General features: G+C 51.2%; 1 protein-coding gene across 1 annotated transcript; it reads right to left on the reverse strand.

The window, feature by feature from the left end:
* Positions 1-379: 379 nt before the first annotated feature.
* Positions 380-22,804, reverse strand: VAMP2 (vesicle associated membrane protein 2). Its single transcript, XM_048517285.1, has 5 exons — positions 22,683-22,804; positions 10,473-10,593; positions 6,772-6,930; positions 4,978-5,029; positions 380-3,108 (listed from the first exon to the last, which is right to left on the reverse strand). Coding segments are annotated over exons 1-5 (351 nt in total). The 5' UTR covers positions 22,685-22,804; the 3' UTR covers positions 380-3,091.
* Positions 22,805-22,939: the final 135 nt, after the last annotated feature.

Here is a 22,939-nt window from a genome sequence, read left to right on the forward strand (position 1 = left end):
AAGCGGATGCAATCCTGGCTCCAACATGGATGCAGAGCACTCAAATTCCTCTGTGCGGGTTTTGCGGACTCCTCACAGGGAGACGCTATCAAGCCTGGTGTACAAAGAATTCTGCCTTGGAGTAAGAAGATGGGAGAAGGCAGGACGGCCTCCAGCGCAGGACAGTTTTAAAAAGCATGCACTGTGTGGTTATATACTTTTAATAAAACATCCTTATGTTGGGCAGTCGGTTAATTGTACCAACAGCTTACGTTTGCAAGCCGTACCTGAGTGCCTGCACACGATCCACTCACCCATTTGCCCCAGCGGCTGTCCCATTATTGGGGGGGGCGGGGGCTGAAACCACTTAAAATGCAAAGCAAAGACAAGTGACACAAAGTTTGGCGTTCTCCACAGGACATTTATTGTACTTTTTTTAAAATTTAATTTTTTTTTCACAGCATAGTCACCCCCGGTTCTGCCCACACTGGATCCAACCCCTTCCTGAATAAACCCAGGCCTGCTGAGGAAGAGAGAGGAGGAGGAAGGGCGAGCAGCAGAACAACAGAGCCTTACGCCTCAGCCGTAAACCTAGTGTACCTGCTTGCTGGGAACTCGGCACATGAATTAATTCTGCCCCTTCTTGGGTCTCTTATGTCTTGCCAGAGACTCTCTTTGGGGAGCTGGAGAGTAGCAGTGACACCTACTGTCCAGCTAAAGAATTGCAGCTCCTTCTCTCTTCCCTTCCCCATTAAATAAATGCATACACCTGTTTGACCTGAACAGGTACACTTTCCCTTCTGGACTGCGTATACAGGTGGGGACAAGCCAAGTGGTCTTAGCTACTGGATGCCCAAAGGAGTTTCCCTCTCCCATCGCTGCACCCCCCCTCCCACACATACCTTGAACTGTCCCCCCAGGCAGTCCGCAAAGCTAAACACTCACCCAAGAACACGCCAGCTCTACTCTGGACAAGAGGACAGAGAAGGAAAGGATGTTGGTCATGTAACCTCCTGGCTCCCATGTCCCTCCACAGTGGCAGCTAGGACATTAACAGACATATTCTTCCTCCTCTCTCTTCCCGCTCATACTCACACCCCTCCGGGGTGGGACACCCCGTGCCAATACTTCCCTCCAGTTTGGCCAGGGTGCCCCACCGCCATCACGCGATATCATGCCATGAAATAGCGAAGCCTGTCTTCTCGTTCCTCCTGCGATTCCTTGGCATCGGAGAGCGATCGGTACACAGAGAGAGTCGAAAGGGGAGAATTCTGTTTCTTCTCAGGGGGAAAGGGGGGGAGGTTGGGGGGGGGGAGGCGAGAAGGGAAAAAGGGAAAGATGTACCAAAAAATTAAAAAAGTCACAAGTCACCAACGCTATAAACGGGCCAAGAAAGATGGCAGTTTGTGCTCAACAGAGAATTGGAGAGAGTCACTCGCCACGATAATCACAATTATAACATTTGCAGGGCAGAATTGGCTGATCTGGGACAGGGGCGGAAAATGGGGAGGGGGTATTTCCCAACAAGCCAGTCGTCAGACTGACTCATCTCCCCCAGACTCGGGTCTCGCCCGCCCCACACACTCACATGCACGCATAACTAACCCCTTGGCTGCCAGTTCCAATCAGAAGTCAAAAGCGGAGACCCTAAGTGGAAACTTGGCTTTGGGGCAGAGGCAGGATCGGAGACACAAGGGGCATTTGGAGCCTACTTAAAATCGAAACAGGACTAGACAGAAAAGATATTTTCCCACTGGCCCGTGGATTACGTAGCCTTACTGTCCTCAGTTTCCGAAATCCCCATATTACTTGGTACCAAAACGGCTTTGTTGACGCCGCTTTCAAGAAACCTTCCCCAGCGCTTCCTGGAAGGAACTAAATCCCCCTTGTGCCCCCACCCCCACCCCACACATTCATGCTCACACACATATCAATTCCCTACTAATAGGCAGTGACAGCTAAACAGAAGGAATCATAGTTATTCTGGGAACAATAAGTCAAGATCCCTCCACATTTTCTTAAAATATCTCACCTCCTTTTCAGGAGAAGTGTGGAATGTACATTTTCTGTTTCTTTAAAGAAAACGAGGCAGTTTCCAGACAGGATAATTATGGCAGGAAAAGACACCAGCATCATTCTATTTCAGCAGGGAAGACTCCGGCAGGGTTCCCATACTCGCCCCCCCCCCCCTTGCTGAACGAGAGGGAGCTTTAAAGTGTAGTGTTGATTACTTGTCAAGACACAGCACACGGCACAACTCCAGGAATGTTACAGAAGATCACAAAAGGGGGTAAATATTTTGTTCTGCAGGGAAGGGGGCGGGCAGAGAAATTCACAACGAACCACCAGCACAGTCTGATCCGAGCCACTCGGAGCACAGAAATCCCAGGCAGGCAGTGACACGGCATGGGAAATCGCTGTGCTCCGGTTGCAGCCGTCGGTGAAGAATTTAGACATTTCTGAGGTGAAACGAAAAGGGGGGAAAAAAGCACAGAGGAGCCGCATTCAAAGGAACTCGAGTCGCCATTTGGGGGCGGGGGGATTTTATGTTGCAGCCCGCCCCGAAACCTTTGGGGACAGGACAGGGTTAAAAAAAAAGAAAACCCACAGAAATAAATAAATAGCAGCTAGAGGCGTCGAGGAATTTCTGAGCCCAACTAAGAAGGGAAAGGAAGGGAAATCCTTGGTCCTCCAAGATTGTAATTAAAAATCAAGACATTGAAAAAACACCGTCTGAGAGAGAGAGAAGTTGTGTGTGTGGGGGGGGGGGGGGGGGGGGGGGGTCGGCAGAAGAAGGAAAGGAGGAGGGAGATTCCATGACACATGGAAAGTCTAGTAATAAATCTACAAACAGACAAAATATAATTATTATTAATATTATATATATATATATGTATAAATAACAAATCAGGCTATTTACAGGACACCCACACGCAATGCAAACCCACACACACACACACACAGGGGGGACAGGGAGGGGCGGGGAGTATGTCAGGGGTTGGGGGGGCGGGGCTGGAAGATATGGCTGAGATCTAGAGGAGGGGGGATGTGTCGCCCCCTCGCGCCTCTCCCGGCCGCTGCTCCTGGGTGGGAAATGGCTCCGTAGATTCCACTAGGTGCTGAAGTAAACTGCGGAAGGAAGGAAAAGGGGCTGTTAATATGCTGCCACAGGAGGTGGCGACGGCCGCTAACCTGGATAGCTTTAAAAAGGGGCTTGGACAGATTTATGGAGGAGAAGTCGCTCTTTGGCTACCCATCTTGATCCTCCTTGATCTGAGATTGCAAATGCCTGAGGAGACCAGGTGCTCGGGAGCAGCAGCAGCAGAAGGCCATTGCTTTCACATCCTGCATGTCAGCTCTCAAAGGCACCTGGTGGGCCACTGCGAGTAGCAGAGTGCTGGACTAGATGGACTCTGGTCTGATCCAGCAGGCTCTTTCTTATGTTCTTAAGGCCATTGCTTTCACATCCTGCAGGTGAGCTCCCAAAGGCACCTGGTGGGCCACTGCGAGTAGCAGAGAGCTGGACTAGATGGACTCTGGTCTGATCCAGCAGGCTAGTTCTTATGTTCTTAAGGCCCTTGCTTTCTCCTCCTGAATGTGAGCTCCCAAAGCCACCTGCTGGGCCACTGCGAGTAGCAGAGTGCTGGACTAGATGGACTCTGGTCTGATCCAGCAGGCTCTTTCTTATGTTCTTAAGGCCATTGCTTTCACATCCTGCATGTGAGCTCCCAAAGGCACCTGGTGGGCCACTGCGAGTAGCAGAGAGCTGGACTAGATGGACTCTGGTCTGTTCCAGCAGGCTCGTTCCTATGTTCTTAATAGAAGGGGTCTAGAATTAAAACTAAGCTTTGCGATCTGGGGATTTCCACTTGACGACTTGACAACGCTATCAGAAAGATCCTTGGTGCCATCAAGAAAAGACTTTTCCATATGTGGATGTTGGATGCAGCTAGCAAATTTTGCTCCCCCGTCTTTTTGAATATTTCCTTTGATAGACTGGCTGTGGCCAGATACTTCTATTTACTGACTGAGGCTCAATGGCATAGAGCTCTTACACTTTCCAGATGCAATATCCTACCTTCTTCCCTTCCACAAAGACAGAAAATGTTTATGTGATCTGGATTGTGTAGAATCTGTATCCCATATGATGCTATACTGCCCCTTTTACGTGTTATCTAGGGAAAATATATGTAGTCCTGTGGTGGCGAACCTTTGGCACTCCAGATGTTATGGACTACAATTCCCATCAGCCCCTGCCAGCATGGCCAATTAGGGGCTGATGGGAATTGTAGTCCATAACATCTGGAGTGCCAAAGGTTCACCACCACAGGTCCCTCTTTTGTGGGAGCCATTTTCTGGCTCACGTTGGTAACTATTTTGTGGCATAACAAACGCCTCACAGGGCTTCAACTATTAAATGTAAGATAAAACGCAGAAAAACAAACCTGCATGTAATACATTGCACTGAAGATGAATTTCAACTTAGAAGAAGAGTTTGGATTTATACCCTTCCTTTATCTCCTGTAAGGAGACTCAAAGGGGCTGACAATCTCCTTTCCCTTCCCCTGCCCCACAACAAACACCCTGTGAGATGGTGGGGCTGAGAGAGCTCCAAAGAACTGTGACTAGTCTGAGTTCACCCAGCTGGCATGTGCTGGAGTGCACAGGCTTATCTGGTTCCCCAGATAAGCCTCCACAGCTCAAGTGGCAGAGCGAGGAATCAAACCCGGTTCTCCAGATTAGAGTGCACCTGCTCTTAACCACTACGCCGCTGCTGCTCTCTTATGAGAACTCCGTACAGCATTAGGAGGAAAGCAAGACCTTAACTAGAAGTGTATACAATATCTTAGTTGGGGGAACACCTTCCCTGCAATGTACTTGTGGCATTTAGAGATGAAACCTCTCACAGTTTTAAAGTACCATTTACAATGGGGATAACACCCCCGTGCAATATAGAAGTACAAACAGGGCAGACAGTCCCGCCCCTCCCCAACTCACCGATGATAATGATCAAGATAATGGTGCATATCACCCCCAGAATTATCATCATCTGCAAGAGGAAGAAAAAGAGAGAAGGTGAAAATAAGGACCATTATCTGGGGAGAGGAGATGAGGTGGGCCATTCCGTGGACACGCAGCGAAGATGAGCCCTTCCTGCGTAACGCAATACAGAAGAACTCTGAGCATGCAATATAGAAGCACCTTCACGGATAATATAGAACAGTGATGGCGAACCTTTTTGAGACTGAGTGCCCAAATTGCAACCCAAAACCCACTTATTTATCGCAAAGTGCCAACACGGCAATTTAACCTGAATACTGAGGTTTTAGTTTAGAAAAAACCAGTTGGCTCCGAGGTGTGCATTACTCGGGAGTAAGCTTCGTGGTAGTCAGTGGCTCTGTTTTGAAGCAACCATGCAACTCTTCAAACAGGTGAATCATGACCCTAGGAGGGTTTACTCAGAAGCAAGCCCCATTGCCAGCAACCGAGCTTGTTCCCAGGTAAAGGATCATGCTTTAGTTCTTTGCATGAAAATCAGTGGGGTTTAACAGTGCTTATCAGGGTCACCTACACTGCTTCCCCAAAACTAGGTCTTAGGTTTAATGCTAATAATCGACCCCAGCGGCCCAGGTTAGCCTAGATGTGGGGAGGGGGGAATCTCTTTGCACGTGCCCACAGAGACGGCTTTGAGTGCCACCTCTGGCACCAGTGCCATAGGTTCGCCACCACTGATATCGAAGCACCCTGTGTCATGAAATACAGAAGCACTCTGAGCATGCTCCCCACATCCACTACTCCCCACATCCACTACTCCATTTAGGTTTCCCAGGTTCAAGGCTGGATGGCTTTAAAAGGGGCTCAGACAGAGTCACATAGGATAGGTCTATCAATGGCTACTAGCTGTGGCAACTAAAGGGAACAATCGACTGGATATCAGAGGCAGGAGGCAACACCAGGGGAAGACTTCAGCTTCTACGCCCTGCTGTTGGACCTCTAAGAACTAGTGGGAGACAGGATGCCGGACCAGATGGATCCCTGGTCTAACCCAGCACGGCTCTCCCTATGGACTTAAAAACAGATTCTGGTGATGAGTTTTTGTCAGAGAACCCGCTGTCGAAATTATCCCTTGCAGAAGTGAACCACTGGCGGGACGGACTCAGAGGTGGGATCCAGCAGGTTCTCACCAGTTCCCGAGAGTGGGCTACTAATTATTTGTGTGTGCCGAGAGGGGGCTACTAATTGGGTCCGCTTTTCCGTTAGAAATTCCCTTAGGTCCAAAAATCATAAAGTCCTGTTGTTTCCTATGTGGCTGGTTAGCGAAGGTAGAAAACGGGATAATTCTCCCCGTTGGGCTGTTTTAAAAACATGTTTTAGAAATATGGTAAAGTTCCTTGTTTCAGGAAAGTATCCTTCTTTTGATTTCTAGAAACAAAATTAAGTATTTGAAAGTATTAAGTATTTGACAGGCAGTCAATTAGGGGAGAAGTAGTTGTTTCTGTTGGCAGCAGACGATAGGACTTGCTATAATGAGTTTGAATTATGGACAGAAAGATACCAGCTGGAAATTAGGAACTTTTTTTTTACAGTAAGTTTTTTACAGTAACAGAGAAATTATTAATGCCCCGCCCCCAGCATGCCCGGCCATGCCCCCGTCGTGCCCCGCCCAGCCCCATTGGTGCTACGCAGGGAACCTGTTACTAAAATTTTTGGATCCCACCACTGGACGGACTCCATCCCCGTAAACGAAAGGCAGCCTTTTATCAATGGTTTGGGGACTGCCCTTCACGTTACCTTTAGATTCTTCCACCAGTACTTGCGCTTGAGCTTTGCGGCACTGGTTTCGAACTGGGAGGCTCCAGCCTGCAGGGCGTCTGCGCGGTCATCCAATTCCGAAAGTTTCTGATCCCTCTCAAGTACCTTGTCCACATTCACCCGCATGATGTCCACCACCTGGAATGAGGAAAGGGGGGGGGGGAGGAGAGGGTGAAACACTCTGCTGCCACACAAGTACGGTCAAGGAAGATGCCTTGAAATCAATGTGTTGTCGAAGGCTTTGAAGGCCGGATTCAACTGGTTGTGGCGGGTTTTCCGGGACTGTGTGGCCGTGGTCTGGTGGATCTTGTTCCTAACGTTTCAGGTGAAACGTTAGGGACAAGACCTCCCAGACCACGGCCACACAGCCCGGAAAACCCACCACAGCCTTGAAATCAAGTTCCCACGACGACCCCTCCGCCTCGCTCAATGCGAAAGACTGCTGACTCTTCAAAGACTGCTGACTCTTCAAATATTGCAAGGGAACTTGAGAAAGAATGAACTTTATATTTGATTGTACTGGGAGAGAAACATCAACCCTACCCCTCTCTGTGGCAGAATATCTGTTTGACGTGCAGAGGGTCTCAAGTTAAATTCCTGGCCTCTTCAGTTAAATACAGATACCCTTACTGGCATATTATATAGATATAATATAGAGCCAGATATAATGAGAGCCGGTGTGGCGTAATGGTTAAGAGCAGGTGGATTCTAATCTGGAGAACTGGGTTTGATTCCCCATTCCTCCCCCTGAGTGGCAGAGGCTTATCTGGTGAACCAGATGTGTTTCCGCACTCCTGCATTCCTGCTGGGTGACCTTGGGCTAGTCTCTCGGAAAGGGACAGAAGTAATGTAGAGCCTGAAAGGTAATCAGTGTTTTCGGCGGCATTGTCTGTGCTCACTCGACAACAGCATCCAAGAACGTGCTTTTTCAACAGGGCATTTCGAGCCAAGTAGTACAAGCCGAGTTCCTTTCTCTGCCAGCATTCATGCACGGAGCTGGGTCAACCTTTCAGGGAGTGGGATATCTGAAATTCCTTGGGATAATTTAAGAACAAATGTTAGGCGCTGGTCCAACACAGAGACTGGCAGGAATCCCAAATTCAATTGCTGGCATCTCCAATTATGAAGATTTACAGCAGTTGGGCAGGGAAATACTGGCCTCGGCCAACCGACAGTGAGACCTCATACAGGGCAGCTATTATTATTATTATTTATTATTATGTATTTAATTTATTATACCGCCCTATCCCCGAAGGGCTCAGGGCGGTGAACAATATAACACCATATATAAAACATACAGTTGAATTAAAATAAGCATATTCTAAAAACAGTATCCCACAAAAACCCGCATACAACCCGCCCAGAAAGCACAGTGGGTCCCAAAGATGTTAGGGGCCCCTATATGGCAGGGGGGGAGGGGGGCCGTCTCAGCGGCTGGTCTCTCCAAAGGCCCGGTGGAACAATTCCAGTCTTACGGAGCCCTGCAGGAACTCTCCAAGGTCCCGCTTGGGGACCCGGACAACACAATGGTGAGTAAAGTGTTCCACCAAGGCTGGGGAGCAGAGAAACACCGTAAAGGCCCTGTGTAGCCTGAGTGGAGGCCAGCCACGTCATCTGGAGGGGCCAGGGATCTCCAGTAGGTTTGCCTCTGCAGGGCGCTTGAGAGGAGTGCGAATTTGGAAGGACATATGGGGTAATGCGGTCCCGAAGGTATGAGGGTCCCAGGCCGCGTAAGGCCTTAAAGGTCAATACCCACACCTTGAAGATGATTCGGAATTCTACCGGTAACCAGTGCAGGGGGCGCAACACAGGGTAGATATGTTCTTGGAAGGCGCCCCCTGTGAGCAAACGAACCGCCGCATGATGGACCAGCTTCAATTTCCGGATCAAACGCAAGCTAGAGTTACTTCAGAGGGCCACCTGCAGTGGCGGAGCTACAAGGGGACAGGGGGTGCCGTGCACCGGGCGCACGCCTGGGGGTGTGCTGAAAATCACTCCCAGGCCCCTCCGCGGCACCCCCACCCCCTTCCCACATTTACCTTAGTTCCTTCCCTTTTCCTAGAACTTTTTCAGGCTGGAAAAAAAGGCCTGTTCACAGCACAGGCTAAAAACGGCCTGAGGAACTACAGTTCCCAGGAGACCTTGGGGCGAAGATCTCCAAATACAGTAACCCTAAGAGGCTGGGACTGAGCAGGATGCATTTTCATGCCTTGTTTCCCTCTTCACCCCCACCCCCCCTCCCCACATTTACCTTAGTTCCTTCCCTTTTCCTAGAACTTTTTCAGGCTGGAAAAAAAGGCCACAGCACAGGCTAAAAACGGCCTGAGGAACTACAGTTCCCAGGAGACCTTGGGGCGAAGACCTCCAAATACAGTAACCCTAAGAGGCTGGGACTGAGCAGGATGCATTTTCATGCCTTGTTTCCCTCTTCACCCCCACCCCCCTCCCCACATTTACCTTAGTTCCTTCCCTTTTCCTAGAACTTTTTCAGGCTGGAAAAAAAAGGCCTGTTCACAGCACAGGCTAAAAACGGCCTGAGGAACTACAGTTCCCAGGAGACCTTGGGGCGAAGACCTCCAAATACAGTAACCCTAAGAGGCTGGGACTGAGCAGGATGCATTTTCATGCCTGCGTTTCACCCTTCACCCCCCCTCCCACATTTACCTTAGTTCCTTCCTAGAACTTTTTCAGGCTGGAAAAAAAAGGCCTGTTCACAGCACAGGCTAAAAACGGCCTGAGGAACTACAGTTCCCAGGAGACCTTGGGGCGAAGACCTCCAAATACAGTAACCCTAAGAGGCTGGGACTGAGCAGGATGCATTTTCATGCCTTGTTTCCCTCTTTTCCTCTCTCCTTGTGTTGAACTGTGAGCTCCTCAGGGCAGGGGCCTATCACTTGATGAAGGGCAACAGGGAAGAGGGGGGCCACAGAACTGCAATGCAAAGGGCTCCCAGCAGGTGGTGCAAGCGAGCCAGGTGCAAAACCCAGGGCTCAGGAGCAGAGGCATACCGTGTTTCCCCGAATATAAGACAGTGTCTTATATTAAATTTTGCTCCCAAAGATGCGCTATGTCTTATTTTCAGGGGATGTCTTATTTTTCTGTGTTCTGTTTGTCGGGCATGCTTCCAAACAAAAACTTTGCTATGTCTTACTTTCGGGGGATGCCTTATATTTTGCACTTCAGCAAAACCTCTACTATGTCTTATTTTGGGGGGATGTCTTAATTTCGGGGAAACAGGGTAGCGCCAACGGGGCGGGGCATGACGCCCTGGGTGGAGCTGTGGCGGAGACGTGGCCAGGCCACGGAGGGGGTGTTCAGGGGGCGTTCCGCACTGCGGCAGGGGTGTAGCGCGTGCGCCCCGGGCAGAGTTTGCCCTTGCTCCGCCTCTGCTCAGGAGCAAATCGGAACTGGGGGGGGGGGGCAGAGCAAAATGCACCAATCCAGGCCTTCTCTGAACACTTTTCCAGGACCGTAACTCCCTGCCACTGCAACACAGACCCAGATAACATAAGGTGGAGAAAGGAGCATGTTCTAATCCGGGAAGGGACTAGATCCAGGCGCTCATTTGCGCAGGGCGTGTCACGAACGCGCTTCCCCACCGCAGCACGGAGCCACCCCGAAGTTGCCCTTCGACTCTCCAAATTCCTCCCTGGAGCACAGCAGGAGCATTTGCTTCTCACCTCATCGACCTGTGCCTGCGTTTGCTGGAGTCTTCTGTTGCTGGTGAGGTTGGGGGGTGGGGGAGGAGGGCCACCCCCCTCTCCTCCAGCGGCAGGGGGGGCACCGGCAGCAGGAGCTGACCTGGGGGTGGTGGAAAAAAAAGGAGAATAAATTAATTCCTGCAACATTATTGCACAGCTTTCATTCAGAAAACCGAAAATACTTCCTCAAGAACTCAACACATCCGGAGGCCCTTTGGGACGACTGCCAATGTAATCTATCCATATTCATGAGATCAATCAGTCAAGACCGAGTCCAACCGGCACGGCAAGAGGTCAATAAATAATGCTGAACGTTCAAACCAACCTTGCAAACTTTCTCCAAAGTGACTGGCACGCACGTACACAACATTATTTATTTACTCCGGAGGAACCGGGTTAGATTCTCCGCTCTGCCACCTGAGCTGTGGAGGCTTCTCTGGGGAATTCAGATTAGCCTGGGCACTCCCACACACACCAGCTGGGTGACCTTGGGCTAGTCACGGCTTCTCGGAGCTCTCTCAGCCCCACCTACCCCACAGGGTGTTTGTTGTGAGGGGGGAAAGGCAAGGAGATTGTCAGCCCCTTTGAGTCTCCTGCAGGAGAGAAAGGGGGGATATAAATCCAAACTCTTCTTCTTCTTCTTCATTTATAACCCGCCTTTCTCCTCCGCGAGAACGCAGGGCGGCTTACTTTGTTCTCCTATCCTCCATTTTGCACCCACGACAACCCTACGAGGTAGGCTGTTGCGAGCGCGTGACCAGTCCAAGATCACCCTCTCCGTGGCAGTGAGGGGATTTGAACCGGGCGTTCCTAGATCCTACTTCAACACCTTCACATCAAAAAAAACATTCTTTCCATATAGAAAAGCAGTTCTGGCCTCGCCTGTTCCGTGAAACGAGAACCTCGGAGTCCTTTTTTGTGTCTGCTCCCACCTGCAGTTTGAAGCAGGCCTGCCTACGCACGAACTGACTCACCTCGGTGAGAGCCAGAACCTAAGAATCTAGGCTTCCGGTGGGCATGAAATGGAGGCTCTGCAAAATAATTTGCCCTCTGTCTGCCCAAAACAAGTTACCCCAAGTGCCCCCTAAATGGAACAGCCTCCACGATGCCTTTATCTCCCCGTTCCAAGGACAAGATGCTGAATTCACTAAACCTTAGAAAGAACTTGATAAACTCTGCAGCCAAAAAGACAGAACAGCCCAAAGGAGAAAATGAAGAAGATTTTGGAGTGGAGTGTGGTGGAGTTTTCGGACTGCGTGGCCGTGTTCTTGTAATATTTTCTCCTGATGTTTTGCCTGCATCTGTGGCTGGCATCTTCAGAGGATCAGCCACAAATTCAGCCACAGAGTATCAGCCACAGATGCAGGCAAAACGTCAGGAGAAGATGCTACCGGAACATGACCGTACAGCCCGGAAACCCCACAACACTCCAGTGATTCCGGCCGTGAAAGCCTTCGACAAGATTTTGGAGCCTTTGACATCCTGCGGTCCGCAGCTGTTTGTCCCTCGACAAAACCTCAACACAGTGGTTAGAAGTGGGTATGAAAGAGAGCCCTAGGGGAAACTCCAGGAAAAGAACAAGGCCACCAAATTGCCAACAGGAGATGCTGAGAGACTCAGAAGGCAGATCTCAAGTTCGGGGAGTTCTGGAAGGGCAAAATGATCGACGGGGAAGGATGGCAGCCCTACGATTTGGCCAGAACCGTGCAAGATTGGGCAGGGTGCTCCTGCAGCTGTCAGCCAATCGTCCCAGAAGCAGATTTTTCTGGGTACTGGGAACATCTCCTTGGCAACCACATGTGTCGACCACTGACAAGCGCAGAACACCCTACGTGGCCCTCAAAACCCAGTCACCGTAACAGCTCTTGCTCAACTCCTAAAGACTAACAGCACAATGCACCACCACTCAAGCAAAGCCCACCCTATACTGGGACCAGGGTATCTGAAGGACTGTCTTCTTCGATACATTCCTGCCCTGGGAATTAAGACCAGAGGAAGAGCCCCCCACCCCCCCATAGCTATCAAAGAAGCCTGCATGAAGAGCATGCCAAGAGAGGGACTTTTCGGTGGAGGCCCCTCAATTATGGGACAATCTCTTCAAATCAGAGCGGGTGCAAATGCAGATGAGTATGGCTTCCTTTCCCGAGCGCCGATATTTGTTCTGCAGCTGTTCTAAGACACTCTGCTTTCTTTCTGACTCTGTAGTCCTCATTATCATGTAGAAATTTCAAAGAGCTGATGTCTGTGAGATCAGTACAAACCACACCTACCCTGTCAAGAGCAGCGTAAACTGTTGGCAAAAGAAGCTACTGAATTATTTTTCTTTTTCTCTTTACCGGAAGTGAATGGGGAGTCAAACTGAAGGTGGTTCCCGGCTGCCTATTAAAAACTCCGCAGCCAAAATGAGCTTCAAGTCACCCCCGCCAACTCATACATATAGATAGTGGTTCTCAACCTGTGGGTCACGACCCCTTTGGGGGTCGAACGGCCCTTTCACAGGGGTCGCCTAAGACTCTCTGCATCAGTGTTCTACATCTGTAAAATGGATTAAATGTTAGGGTTGGGGGCAGTGGTGGGATCCAAAAATTTTAATAACAGGTTCTGATGGTGGTGGGATTCAAACAGTGGCACCGCCGCACACACGCACCTCCAGTCCCTATTGGGCAGGGAGGTTGCTTTAGTAACCCCTTCTCGGAACTCAGAAAAAATTAGTAACCACTTCTAGAGAAGTGGTGAGAACTGGTTGGATCCCACCTCTGGTTGGGGGTCACCACAACATGAGGAACTGTATTAAAGGGTCACGGCATTAGGAAGGTTGAGAACCACTGCTGTAGAGATGCCTCTCAAAAGATTAGGTTTTGTGCAGAGGATGCCAAAGTGAGGTGACCCCACAAATCCCACTAGATCGCTTTGAGGGGGAGAGCAAGGAATTTAAGAAGAAGAGTTTGGATTTATATCCCCCCTTTCTCTCCTGTAAGGAGACTCAAAGGGGCTGACAATCTCCTTTCCCTTCCCCTGCCCCCCACAACAAACACCCTGTGAGGTGGGTGGGGCTGAGAGAGTTCTGAGAGAACTGTGACTAGCCCAGGGTCACCCAGCTGGCATGTGTTGGAGTGCACAGGCTAATCTGGTTCATTAGATAAGCCTCCACAGCACAAGTGGCAGAGCGGGGAGTCAAACCCGGTTCACCAGATTATAGTGCACCTGCTTTGGATTTATATTTGTTATATAGTTTGGATTTATATCCCCCCTTTCTCTCCTGTAAGGAGACTCAAAGGGGCTGACAACCTCCTTTCCCTTCCCCTGCCTCCCACAACAAACACCCTGTGAGGTAGGTGGGGCTGAGAGAATTCCCAAGAACTGTGACTAGCCCAGGTTCACCCAGCTGGCATGGGTTGGAATGCACAGGCTAATCTGAATTCCCCAGATAAGCCTCCACAGCTCAAGCGGCAGAGCAGGGAATCAAACCGTTCACCAGATTACAGTGCACCTGTTCTTAATTACTACGTCACACTGGTTCTCCAGAATTGAGGGGCTGAACCCCAAAATCATCCAGGATTATCATGCAGAGGCAGGCAACGGAAGGCCATTTCTCTTGGCTGGAAAACCCTAAGAGGCCGGCATGGGTCACCTTGTGACTGGACGACACTCTCCACCACGCAAACGACTTCTTACTGTTTAATGTTTCATGCCATTTAATCATGTACGGTTTAATGTTTTACATGGCCCTAAGGCCCCCGCCTCCTGCTCATGTCTGGCTTTCCCCATTCATTATTCCCCAGCACGTAAGAGGCACAGCCACTGTCCTTGTGTCCACTACACCAGAGTAGACAAGACTGACCTTCAGGCTCCCAGGGAATCTGACTCAAGACAAGGCGGCTTCGTGAGCTCCCTACCGAGCAAAGCGCTCCTCGTCTCCAAAGTAGCGTAAGGAAATTTCTCATAGCAAGGCGAAGGGGGAGCATTGAAAACAGGGGCCGGGGAGGGGAAATCTTCAGGTCCAGTTTGCAAAGGGCCGTTCCCCTGGCCTATGATGATGATGAAGAAGAAGAGGAGGAGGAGGAGGAGGAGGAGGAGTAATTTGGATTTATACCCCACCTTTCTCTCCTGGAAGGAGGTTCAAGGTGGCTTGCAATCTCCTTTCCCTTCCCCCCAGCAAGCACCCTGAGGAGGAGGGAGCAGGGAGGGAGAGGAAACTCAAGAACTGTGACCTAGGAGAAAGGTCTACTTAGCTGGCATGTGTTGGAGGGAGGGAGGCTAAGGGAGTTCCCCAGATAAGCCTCCCACAGCTCAAAGCCCGGCCAGAAGGCCCGGGGGGGAATCAAAGCCTACCTACTTAGGGATGAAAGTCTTGAGGTGCAAGGGAATGGAGGATAGGAGGAGAGAGGAAAGAAGGAGGAGGAGGTTCTCTGGGATTCTCATGGGAGGAAAGTGGGTTAAGAAGGGAGGAGGGAGGAGAAGAGTTTGGATTTATATCCCCCTACTCCCCTGCAAAGGAGACTCAAAGGGGCGGCTGACAATGACTCACTTGTCCCAACAAACACCAGCTGTGCAGGTGGGTGGGGAGCTTGAAGAGGAGCTCTGAGAAGAAGCTGTGACTAGCCCAAGGTCACCCAGCTGGCGTGTGTGGGAGTGTACAGGCTAATCTGAATTCCCCAGATAAGCCTCCACAGCTCAGGCGGCAGAGCAGGGAATCAAACCCGGTTCCTCCAGATTAGAGTGCACCCGCTCTTACCCATTACACCACGCTGGCTCTCTAACAAACCTCATCCCAAGGCGACCAGGCAGGGAAGCCTGTACACAAATGGGTCCTCATTCCCCTCCATTGTCTGGGTGTATGTGTGTGTGTGTGGGGGGGGGTTAACCCACCCTTCCTCAGAGTCCTCTAGCAGAGTGAAGTGACCAGCCCCTGGAAAAGTGACTTCACACCAAATGAATGAGTGATGAATCATCTCCTGACTGGGCCTTTGTTTTAAACACAGCAAGGTCACACAAAGCAGGCTTCTGTTGTTTACCAGTCGCCTGGAACAATGGGATCTATCGGGGATCTCACATTAGGCCCCTTTTGAACAGATAAGATCAAGGATTCTGGAGAGGTTATGTGCGGGGGCTCCAAGCATACCTCACGCCCTGGGAGCAGAAACTGGCCTCCGGCAAATGAAGGGCTCGTTGCCTTTGCAAATGAAGCAGGCTTAGGGCACCTCCAACAAAGAGTGGGGGGGCCCTCCCCTCACTTCCGGGGAGGGGTGGGGCTCGCTTCCTCAAGTGAGATCTCCTACAGCAGTGATAGCGAACCTTTTCGAGACCCGAGTGCCCCAACTGCAACCCCAAACCCACTTGTTTATCGCAAAGTGCCAACGCGGCAATTTTGCCCGAATACTGAGGTTTCAGTTTACTCAGGAGTAAGCTTGGTGGTAGTCGGTGCCTTTGCTTTGAAGCAACTGTGCAACTCTTCCAATGGGCGAATCACGGACCCCAGGAGGGTTTACTCAAAAACAAACCCCATTGCCAGCAACCAAGCTTACTCCCAGGTAAAGGATCGCACTTTAGTTCTTCGCATGAAAATCAGTGGGGTTTAACAGGGTTACTGCTTCCCCAAAACTAGGTCTTAGGCTTAATTCTAATAATCGAGCCCAGTGGCCCAGACCAGCCTAGAAGGGGGTGGGGGGGGGCGCTCTATTTGCACGTGCCCGCATAGAGGGCTCTGAGTGCCACCTCTGACACCCGTGCCATAGGTTCGCCACCACTGTCCTATAGAAACGGAGCGGGCCACAGCGGGCCCCCAACGGGCACTAGTGGATGGGCGGGGGGAGCTGTCAAGAGGGGGTTCCCAGATAAGTATAACTGGGTAATGGGGGCATAGGGGGAGAGATCAGGCCTTAGCGATGTTTTGTGAAATTATGAAGCCCTGGTTGAATGCCACTGGACATAAATGTAATCTGATCCCACATTCTATATTTGCTGCAAGAACTGAATGGGAATGAAACCTGAAGGCGAGCAGGTTGTTCTAATACTGAGGTTAATGTGAAAACATGCTATACTTTAAAATTTACTAACCCCAACCTCAATCCTATACCCCAGTGGTGGCGAACCTTTGGCACTCCAGATGTTATGGACTACAATTCCCATCAGCCTCTGCCAGCATGGCCAATTGGCCATGCTAGCAAGGGCTGATGGGAATTGTAGTGCATAACATCTGGAGTGCCAAAGGTTCGCCACCACGGCTATACCCTAACCCACAGGTGTCACACTCGCACCCCTCCAGATGTTATGGACTACAGTTCCCATCATCCCCTGCCAGCATGATGCTGGCAGGGGATGATGGGAGATGTAGTTCATAACATCTGGAGGGCCGTGAGTTTGACACCTATGCCTAATCCACTCACCCCGGGGGGAAGGGGAGGGGGAAGAGGGCCCGGCATCGGGTCTTGGCCCACCCACCCTGGGGGAATGTAGAGAGATAACTAGACACACAGACTGTGAGGGGGGGGGGGCAGGATCGGTAAAGCTGAAAGAATCCAGAATGCAGCAGTCAAGTCTTGTTGAAACACAGAGATAGCTGCCCCCCACCACACCCCGAGGCCTTCACCCAAAATGCCCCCTCTTCCAAAATACCCGGCCACAGAGAAATGGTCCATTTCGAGCAGTGGCCATTCCCAGTGATTTAACGTAGAAATCCCAGCAAGAAATTTCTACATTAGAAGAAGAGTTTGGATTTATATCCCCCCTTTCTCTCCTGTAAAGAGACTCAAAGGGGCTTACAATTTCCTGTCCTTCCCCCCCCACCCCCGCAACAACAAACACCCTGAGAGGTGGGTGGGGCTGAGGGAGCTCCGAAGAACTGTGACTAGCCCAAAATCTAGTTTAAAGGATCAGACTTAAGGGGAGATGAAAGACCTGAGGGCAGCTGGAGGGCAGCTTCCAGTCTGAGTAGACAATACTAATTTTGATGGACCAAGAGTCTGGTTCAAGAGAAGGCAACTTTGTGTGCCTGAGCCTTTACAGAAAATATCTGGGTTGCTTTGTGCCAAAGGCTATGTAGAAGAAGAGTTTGGATTTATATCCCCCCTTTCTCTCCTGTAAGAAGACTCAAAGGGGTTTACACTTTCCGCCCCACACACACACACAACAAACACCCTGTGAGGTGGGTGGGGCTGAGGGAGCTCCGAAGAACTGTGACTAGCCCAAGGTCACCCAGCTGGCATGTGTGGGAGTGCACAGGCTAATCTCGTTCACCAGATAAGCCTCCACGGCTCAAGTGGCAGAGCGGGGAATCAGACCTGGTTCTCCAGATTAGAGTTCTTAACCACTACACCACAATGGCTCATTATGAAAGGAGTTTGGCCAAGACACACTGGGAAATGGCTGTCTAAATTCTTTGTTCAGGCCACCAGAGTCCGGGCAGCCTGTGACAAGACCTCTTGTTTGGTGTGGGCTAGCCTGCCCTCCCCCCACCCCCGTCTTGAATTCTTCCTTTATTCCTAGTTTGGATTTACAGATACTATTCAAGACCCAGCGCATTCTATGCTGCAGACAACACAGTGAAGAGCTACTGGAGGAAGGAAAAGAGGTAAATCACAAGGGAAGGTATTTGGATACAAGGTGTGGCAGGAAGAAATCTTAAATTGCATTATCTGGAGCAGGTAGCAAAAACAGGCCAGAGCGGGTGTGGACAAGTGACCCAAACATTCTGGAGCAGAGACTCAATATGTACCCCCTAATCCAGTGATGGCGAACCTTTTCGAGACCCAGTGCCCAAATTGCAACCCCAAACCCACTTATGTATTGCAACGTGCCAACATGGCAATTTAACCTGAATACTGAGGTTTTAGTTTAGAAAAACCGGTTGGCTCCGAGGCGCACGTTATTCAGGAGTAAGTTTGGTGGTAATCGGTGGCTTTGCTTCGAAGCAACCGTGCAGCTCTTCCAATGGGTGAATCACGACCCTAGGAGGGTTTACTCAGAAGCAAGCCCCATTGCCAGCAACCGAGCTTACTCCCAGGTAAAGGATCGCACTTTAGTTCTTGGCAAGAAAATCAGTAGGGTTTAACAGTGCTTAACAGGGTTACCTACACTGCTCCCCAAAACTAGGTCTTAGGTTTATTGCTAATAATCGACCCCAGCAGCCCAGGCCAGCCTAGATGTGTGTGGGGGGGGGGGGGCACTCTGTTTGCACGTGCCCACAGAGAGGGCTCTGAGTGCCACCTCTGGCACCTGTGCCATAGGTTCGCTACCACTGCCCTAATCTAATCCAAGTAGTTTAAACCAGTGGTGGCGAACCTATGGCACGCGTGCCAGAGGTGGCACTCAGAGCCCTCTCAGTGGGCACACGCGCACAGAGTTCGTCATGTGGGGGGAGCGGAAAATCCCCCCCCCCACACACACACCTAGGCTGGCCTTGCTTCTGAGTAAACCCCCCTAGGGTCATGATTCGAAGCGTTGCATGGTTGCTTCACCAAGCTTACTCCCAAGTAACGCGCGCCTCAGAGCAAACCATTTTTTCTAAACTAAAACCTCCGTATTGAGGTTAAATTGCCGTGTTGGCACTTTGCGATAAATAAGTGGGCTTTGGGTTGCAATTTGGGCACTCGGTCTTGAAAAGGTTCGCCATCACCGGTTTAAACAGTACCGAATCTGCCCACTTTCATCCAGCGCGTGGCGATCAGTGTCGAACTAGAACCTGGGAGAGCCAAATTCGAATCCCTGCCTGCTACGAAAGCTCGCAGGGTGACATAGGGCCAATCACACACTCTCAGTCTAAACCAGGGGTAGGGAACCTGCGGCTCTCCAGATGTTCAGGAACTACAATTCCCATCAGCCCCTTCCTGCATGGCCAATTGATGGGAATTGTAGTTCCCGAACATCTGGAGAGCCGCAGGTTCCCTACCCCTGGTCTAAACCTACCTCCGCAGGGTTGTTGTGAGGGGTAAAATGGTGGAGAGGAAAACATTGTAAGCCACACTGGGTCCCGATTGAGGAGAAAAAATGGGTTATAAATGAAGTAAATTTAAGAAAAAATAAAATTTAGGGAGGCATGTCAGATCAACAGGATTCCACTGTAAAACACCGATCATTCATGCTTGAAGATGTCAGGATTCGGAGCAATTTAAATGGATAAAATGTAACTGTACCGCTTTTGGTACATGAAGATGCCTTGCTACTGAATCGGATCCTTGGTCAGTCACAGTCAGTGTATTGTCGAAGGTTTTCACGAGCAGACTCAACTGGTTCTGGTGGGTTTTCCGGGCTGTGTGGCCGTGGTGTGAAAGAGTCTGCAGCTGCCAGCCTGGGTAGGCAATACTGACAGTGACAGGTTGTGGTGGGTTGTCCGGGCTATGTGGCCGTGGTCTGGTGGATCTCGTTCCTAACGTTTCGCCTGCATCTGTGGCCGGCATCTTCAGAGGTGTATCACAGACAGAAGTGTGTTACACATGGAGTATGCTATCACAGTGTGGACACAATGTGTAGCACACTTCCCTCTGTGATACACCTCTGAAGGTGCCAGCCACAGATGCAGGCGAAACGTTAGAAACAAGATCCACCAGACCACGGCCACATAGCCCGGACAACCCACCACAACCTGTCACTGTCAGTATTGCCTACCCAGGCTGGCAGCTGCAGACTCTTTCACACCACCTTCTCTCTGGCTCTTTGCCTTCCCCGTACAAAATTTTTTTTATCCCTAATCAAAACCCTTGAACATGGGGACGGCAGCACAATTACCAAACCACACTATTCTTCCCTAGAGTGAACAGCCTTAACTCTTTCTTTAAAAATAAAATGTTTGCTCAAAATAAACTGGGAATTTCACCACTGCAGCAATTGCTTGCAAGGAACTAAGGCAGAGGTCTTCAAACTATGGCCCTCCAGATGTTCATGGACTACAATTCCCATCAGCCTCTGCCAGCATGGCCAAGTGGCAGGGCTGATGGGAATTGTAGTTCCTGAACATCTGGAGGGCCATAGTTTGAAGACCCCTGAACTAAGGTCTTCCTAGCACAGTGGTGGCGAACCTTTGGCACTCCAGATGTTATGGACTACAATTCCCATCACCCCCTGCCAGCATGGCCAATGTAGCAGGATCGTTTGATAACAGTTGCTGGCCTCAGTGCCTTTGGTCGCCATTACACCCCTCCAGTCTTTCCCACCCAAAATCAGAGGGAACACTTCTGGCCGACGGGGACTTCTGAAAAGGGGCCGGGCACCCCCTCCCACCATTAAAACAAGAAAGAAAATGGAACCCCCAACAGGTCCCTGATGTGTCCTCTGCTACATCCCAGGTGACCTTTCATTTTTCTCTCCATCCACATAGAAAAAGCACGCCGTTTCCCAATGCTCTGAGCGTGCCCCATACCCACGCAATTTCAGGCGGTATGTGCCACACTACCGTTCCACGCACGCAAATCAAAAACATCCACGTCCGAGCTCTCAAACTTCTTTTGTTTGTTTGTTTGTTCCGCTACCCAACAAAAGTCACAATCCATCCACAAAGCAACACAAACGCACCCCGCCTCCAAACTCTCCTGCGGCTTTGACCTTTCTCTCTCCTCCAGAATGTATTTTTCTTTCCAGAATTAAACAGGAAAGGCCAACAGGCCCCTGATAAAACAGAAAACGGGCAACCCCCCCCCCCTCCAAATCTGATCAGGTTTTGCACCAAGATGCCAACAACCTCCGGAGGTTTGCTCATGAGAAAATGAGAACACCTTTCTCACCCTCCCCAAGGGAGCAAGCAAGAAACCATTAGGTGGCGAGGCAGGCAGTGGGACCGCCTTGTGCCAAAAGGGTATTTTTAGCTTCACCCATCTGCATTGCTTGCGTTGGCAAAACCTAAAAATATTCAAGGGGGGTGGGGGGGTGGAGCGAAGGAGCACCAGGTTTAAACCCCCTATTGCCCTCCCCCTTTCCAGTCCCTGTACTTCAGATGTGATCAGGATGGGAATCGTTTTGAGCAAGGAGAAAAACCTGATGCAAGAGGCGTGCAGATGCAGCCAGCAAACATCTGGTTGGGGGGGCGGGGAGTGCCTGGAAAGCCACGTCGCCCCCCCGGGCTCATCTCAATCACCAGGCAAATTTGACATTCATGAGCCAGGAAGGGAGCAGCAGATCCTTCCAGCCCCTCCCCCCCCCCTTTAAATCCAGACTCAAACCCGCACAAAGACCCAACACAGGAGCAAGATACAAATCCAGATCGAACGTGTCTCTTTTAGAGAACCCGTTTGATCGCTTGCAGGTATTTTTGGACGACGGTGGAAAAAGAGGGAAAGGAGGGAGGAGGCGAAAGAGAAGGAGGCGCAGGTGATGTTTTGGAAAAAACGACATCTTCCGACTGGACGCGGGTCTGATAGGTGTTCCGTTCCTTCGTGCAAACAGGCATTTAAGAAGCCTGCAAGGTGGGGAAGGCCGAGAGGGACTGTTGATGACTCCCCACCCCCGGAAAAAAAAAATTATCCCCAGACACAAATTGGTTAGATTTGCACATTTCCATCCAGGAATGGGGGACGATGGCATCACCGCTCCTTGCATTTAGGGGAAATCCAGCATTGCCTGCCAATGGCTGTCCCTTCCTCCGCTGGGAAAGCGGCGGTGCTTTGCACAGAAGGATGCGGGGCCCCGATCTCCCCCGATCCTTCAGGGGAGGAGGTGCCGCCGAGGAGGGTGACATTGCAACCAGTTGATCCCTCCTGGCTCCCACGCTCACCTGCCTGCACAGGGGTGAGGTCTAAAGGAATGCCCCCCCCGCTCCGCCTCGCTTCCACCACCTGCTGATCCTTGCCCTGATTCTCCGCGTCCAAATGGGGGGAGGGGGGTTCGGAGGGCGGACCCCCCTCCCCTGTAAGACTCGCAGCCGGGCGGCGTTGATTTCGTGCTTCACCTCCCACGCCCCGAAGCTCCTTTCGCAAAAGCCAAGCCTCGAGAAAAGGCTGGGGAGGGGGAGAGCCCTTTGCACGGCACGGAGCTCATGCAAACCCGGGCGCGGGGGCGGGGGGAGATTAACTGCAAGCCCTCGATTTCCGGGCAACGAAGCTCCCTTTTTTTTTTTTTCTCCCGACGGAGAGCGTGGGCGGGGGGAGCCCTCCCCGGCGAGGAGAGGCGCGGAGAAGGCTCGCGATCGGGCGTGCACCCGGCCCTCTGCACCCCCGGGAGCATTGCACGCCACCCCGCGCCTTGCAATGGCTCGAGACTTACATCTCCGCGGAGTGCAGACGAAGCGGCGGCAGCGGCGGCGGGGGACGGCTGGGCTCGCGCTCTCCGAACGGTGCGGGTCTTTCTGCCGAGGCTGCAAGATGGCGGCCGGGCTGTCACATCCGGGCACTCGGGGAGGGAGGGAGGGAGGTGGAGGAGGAGGCGCGGGGAGGCGGACGGCGCCCGCGGCCGCCATGTTGGGTGCCTTTCCTCGCCCTCCAGAGGGCCTCGAGCGCAGACCAGCCTTTGTGGGGGTCGTT

This window comes from Sphaerodactylus townsendi, linkage group LG15 (genome assembly GCF_021028975.2).
Source record: "Sphaerodactylus townsendi isolate TG3544 linkage group LG15, MPM_Stown_v2.3, whole genome shotgun sequence".
Taxonomy (NCBI): Eukaryota; Metazoa; Chordata; class Lepidosauria; order Squamata; family Sphaerodactylidae; genus Sphaerodactylus; species Sphaerodactylus townsendi.

What these genes read in the sequence shown, in the direction of transcription:
- VAMP2 (XM_048517285.1), bottom strand. An exon ending in CGCAGGCACAGGTCGATGAG is followed by an intron (nt 6,931 to 10,472) that starts GTGAGAAGCAAA and finishes TCCTCATTCCAG; the next exon opens with GTGGTGGACATCATGCGGGT. An exon ending in ACTGGTGGAAGAATCTAAAG is followed by an intron (nt 5,030 to 6,771) that starts GTAACGTGAAGG and finishes TTCCTCTTGCAG; the next exon opens with ATGATGATAATTCTGGGGGT.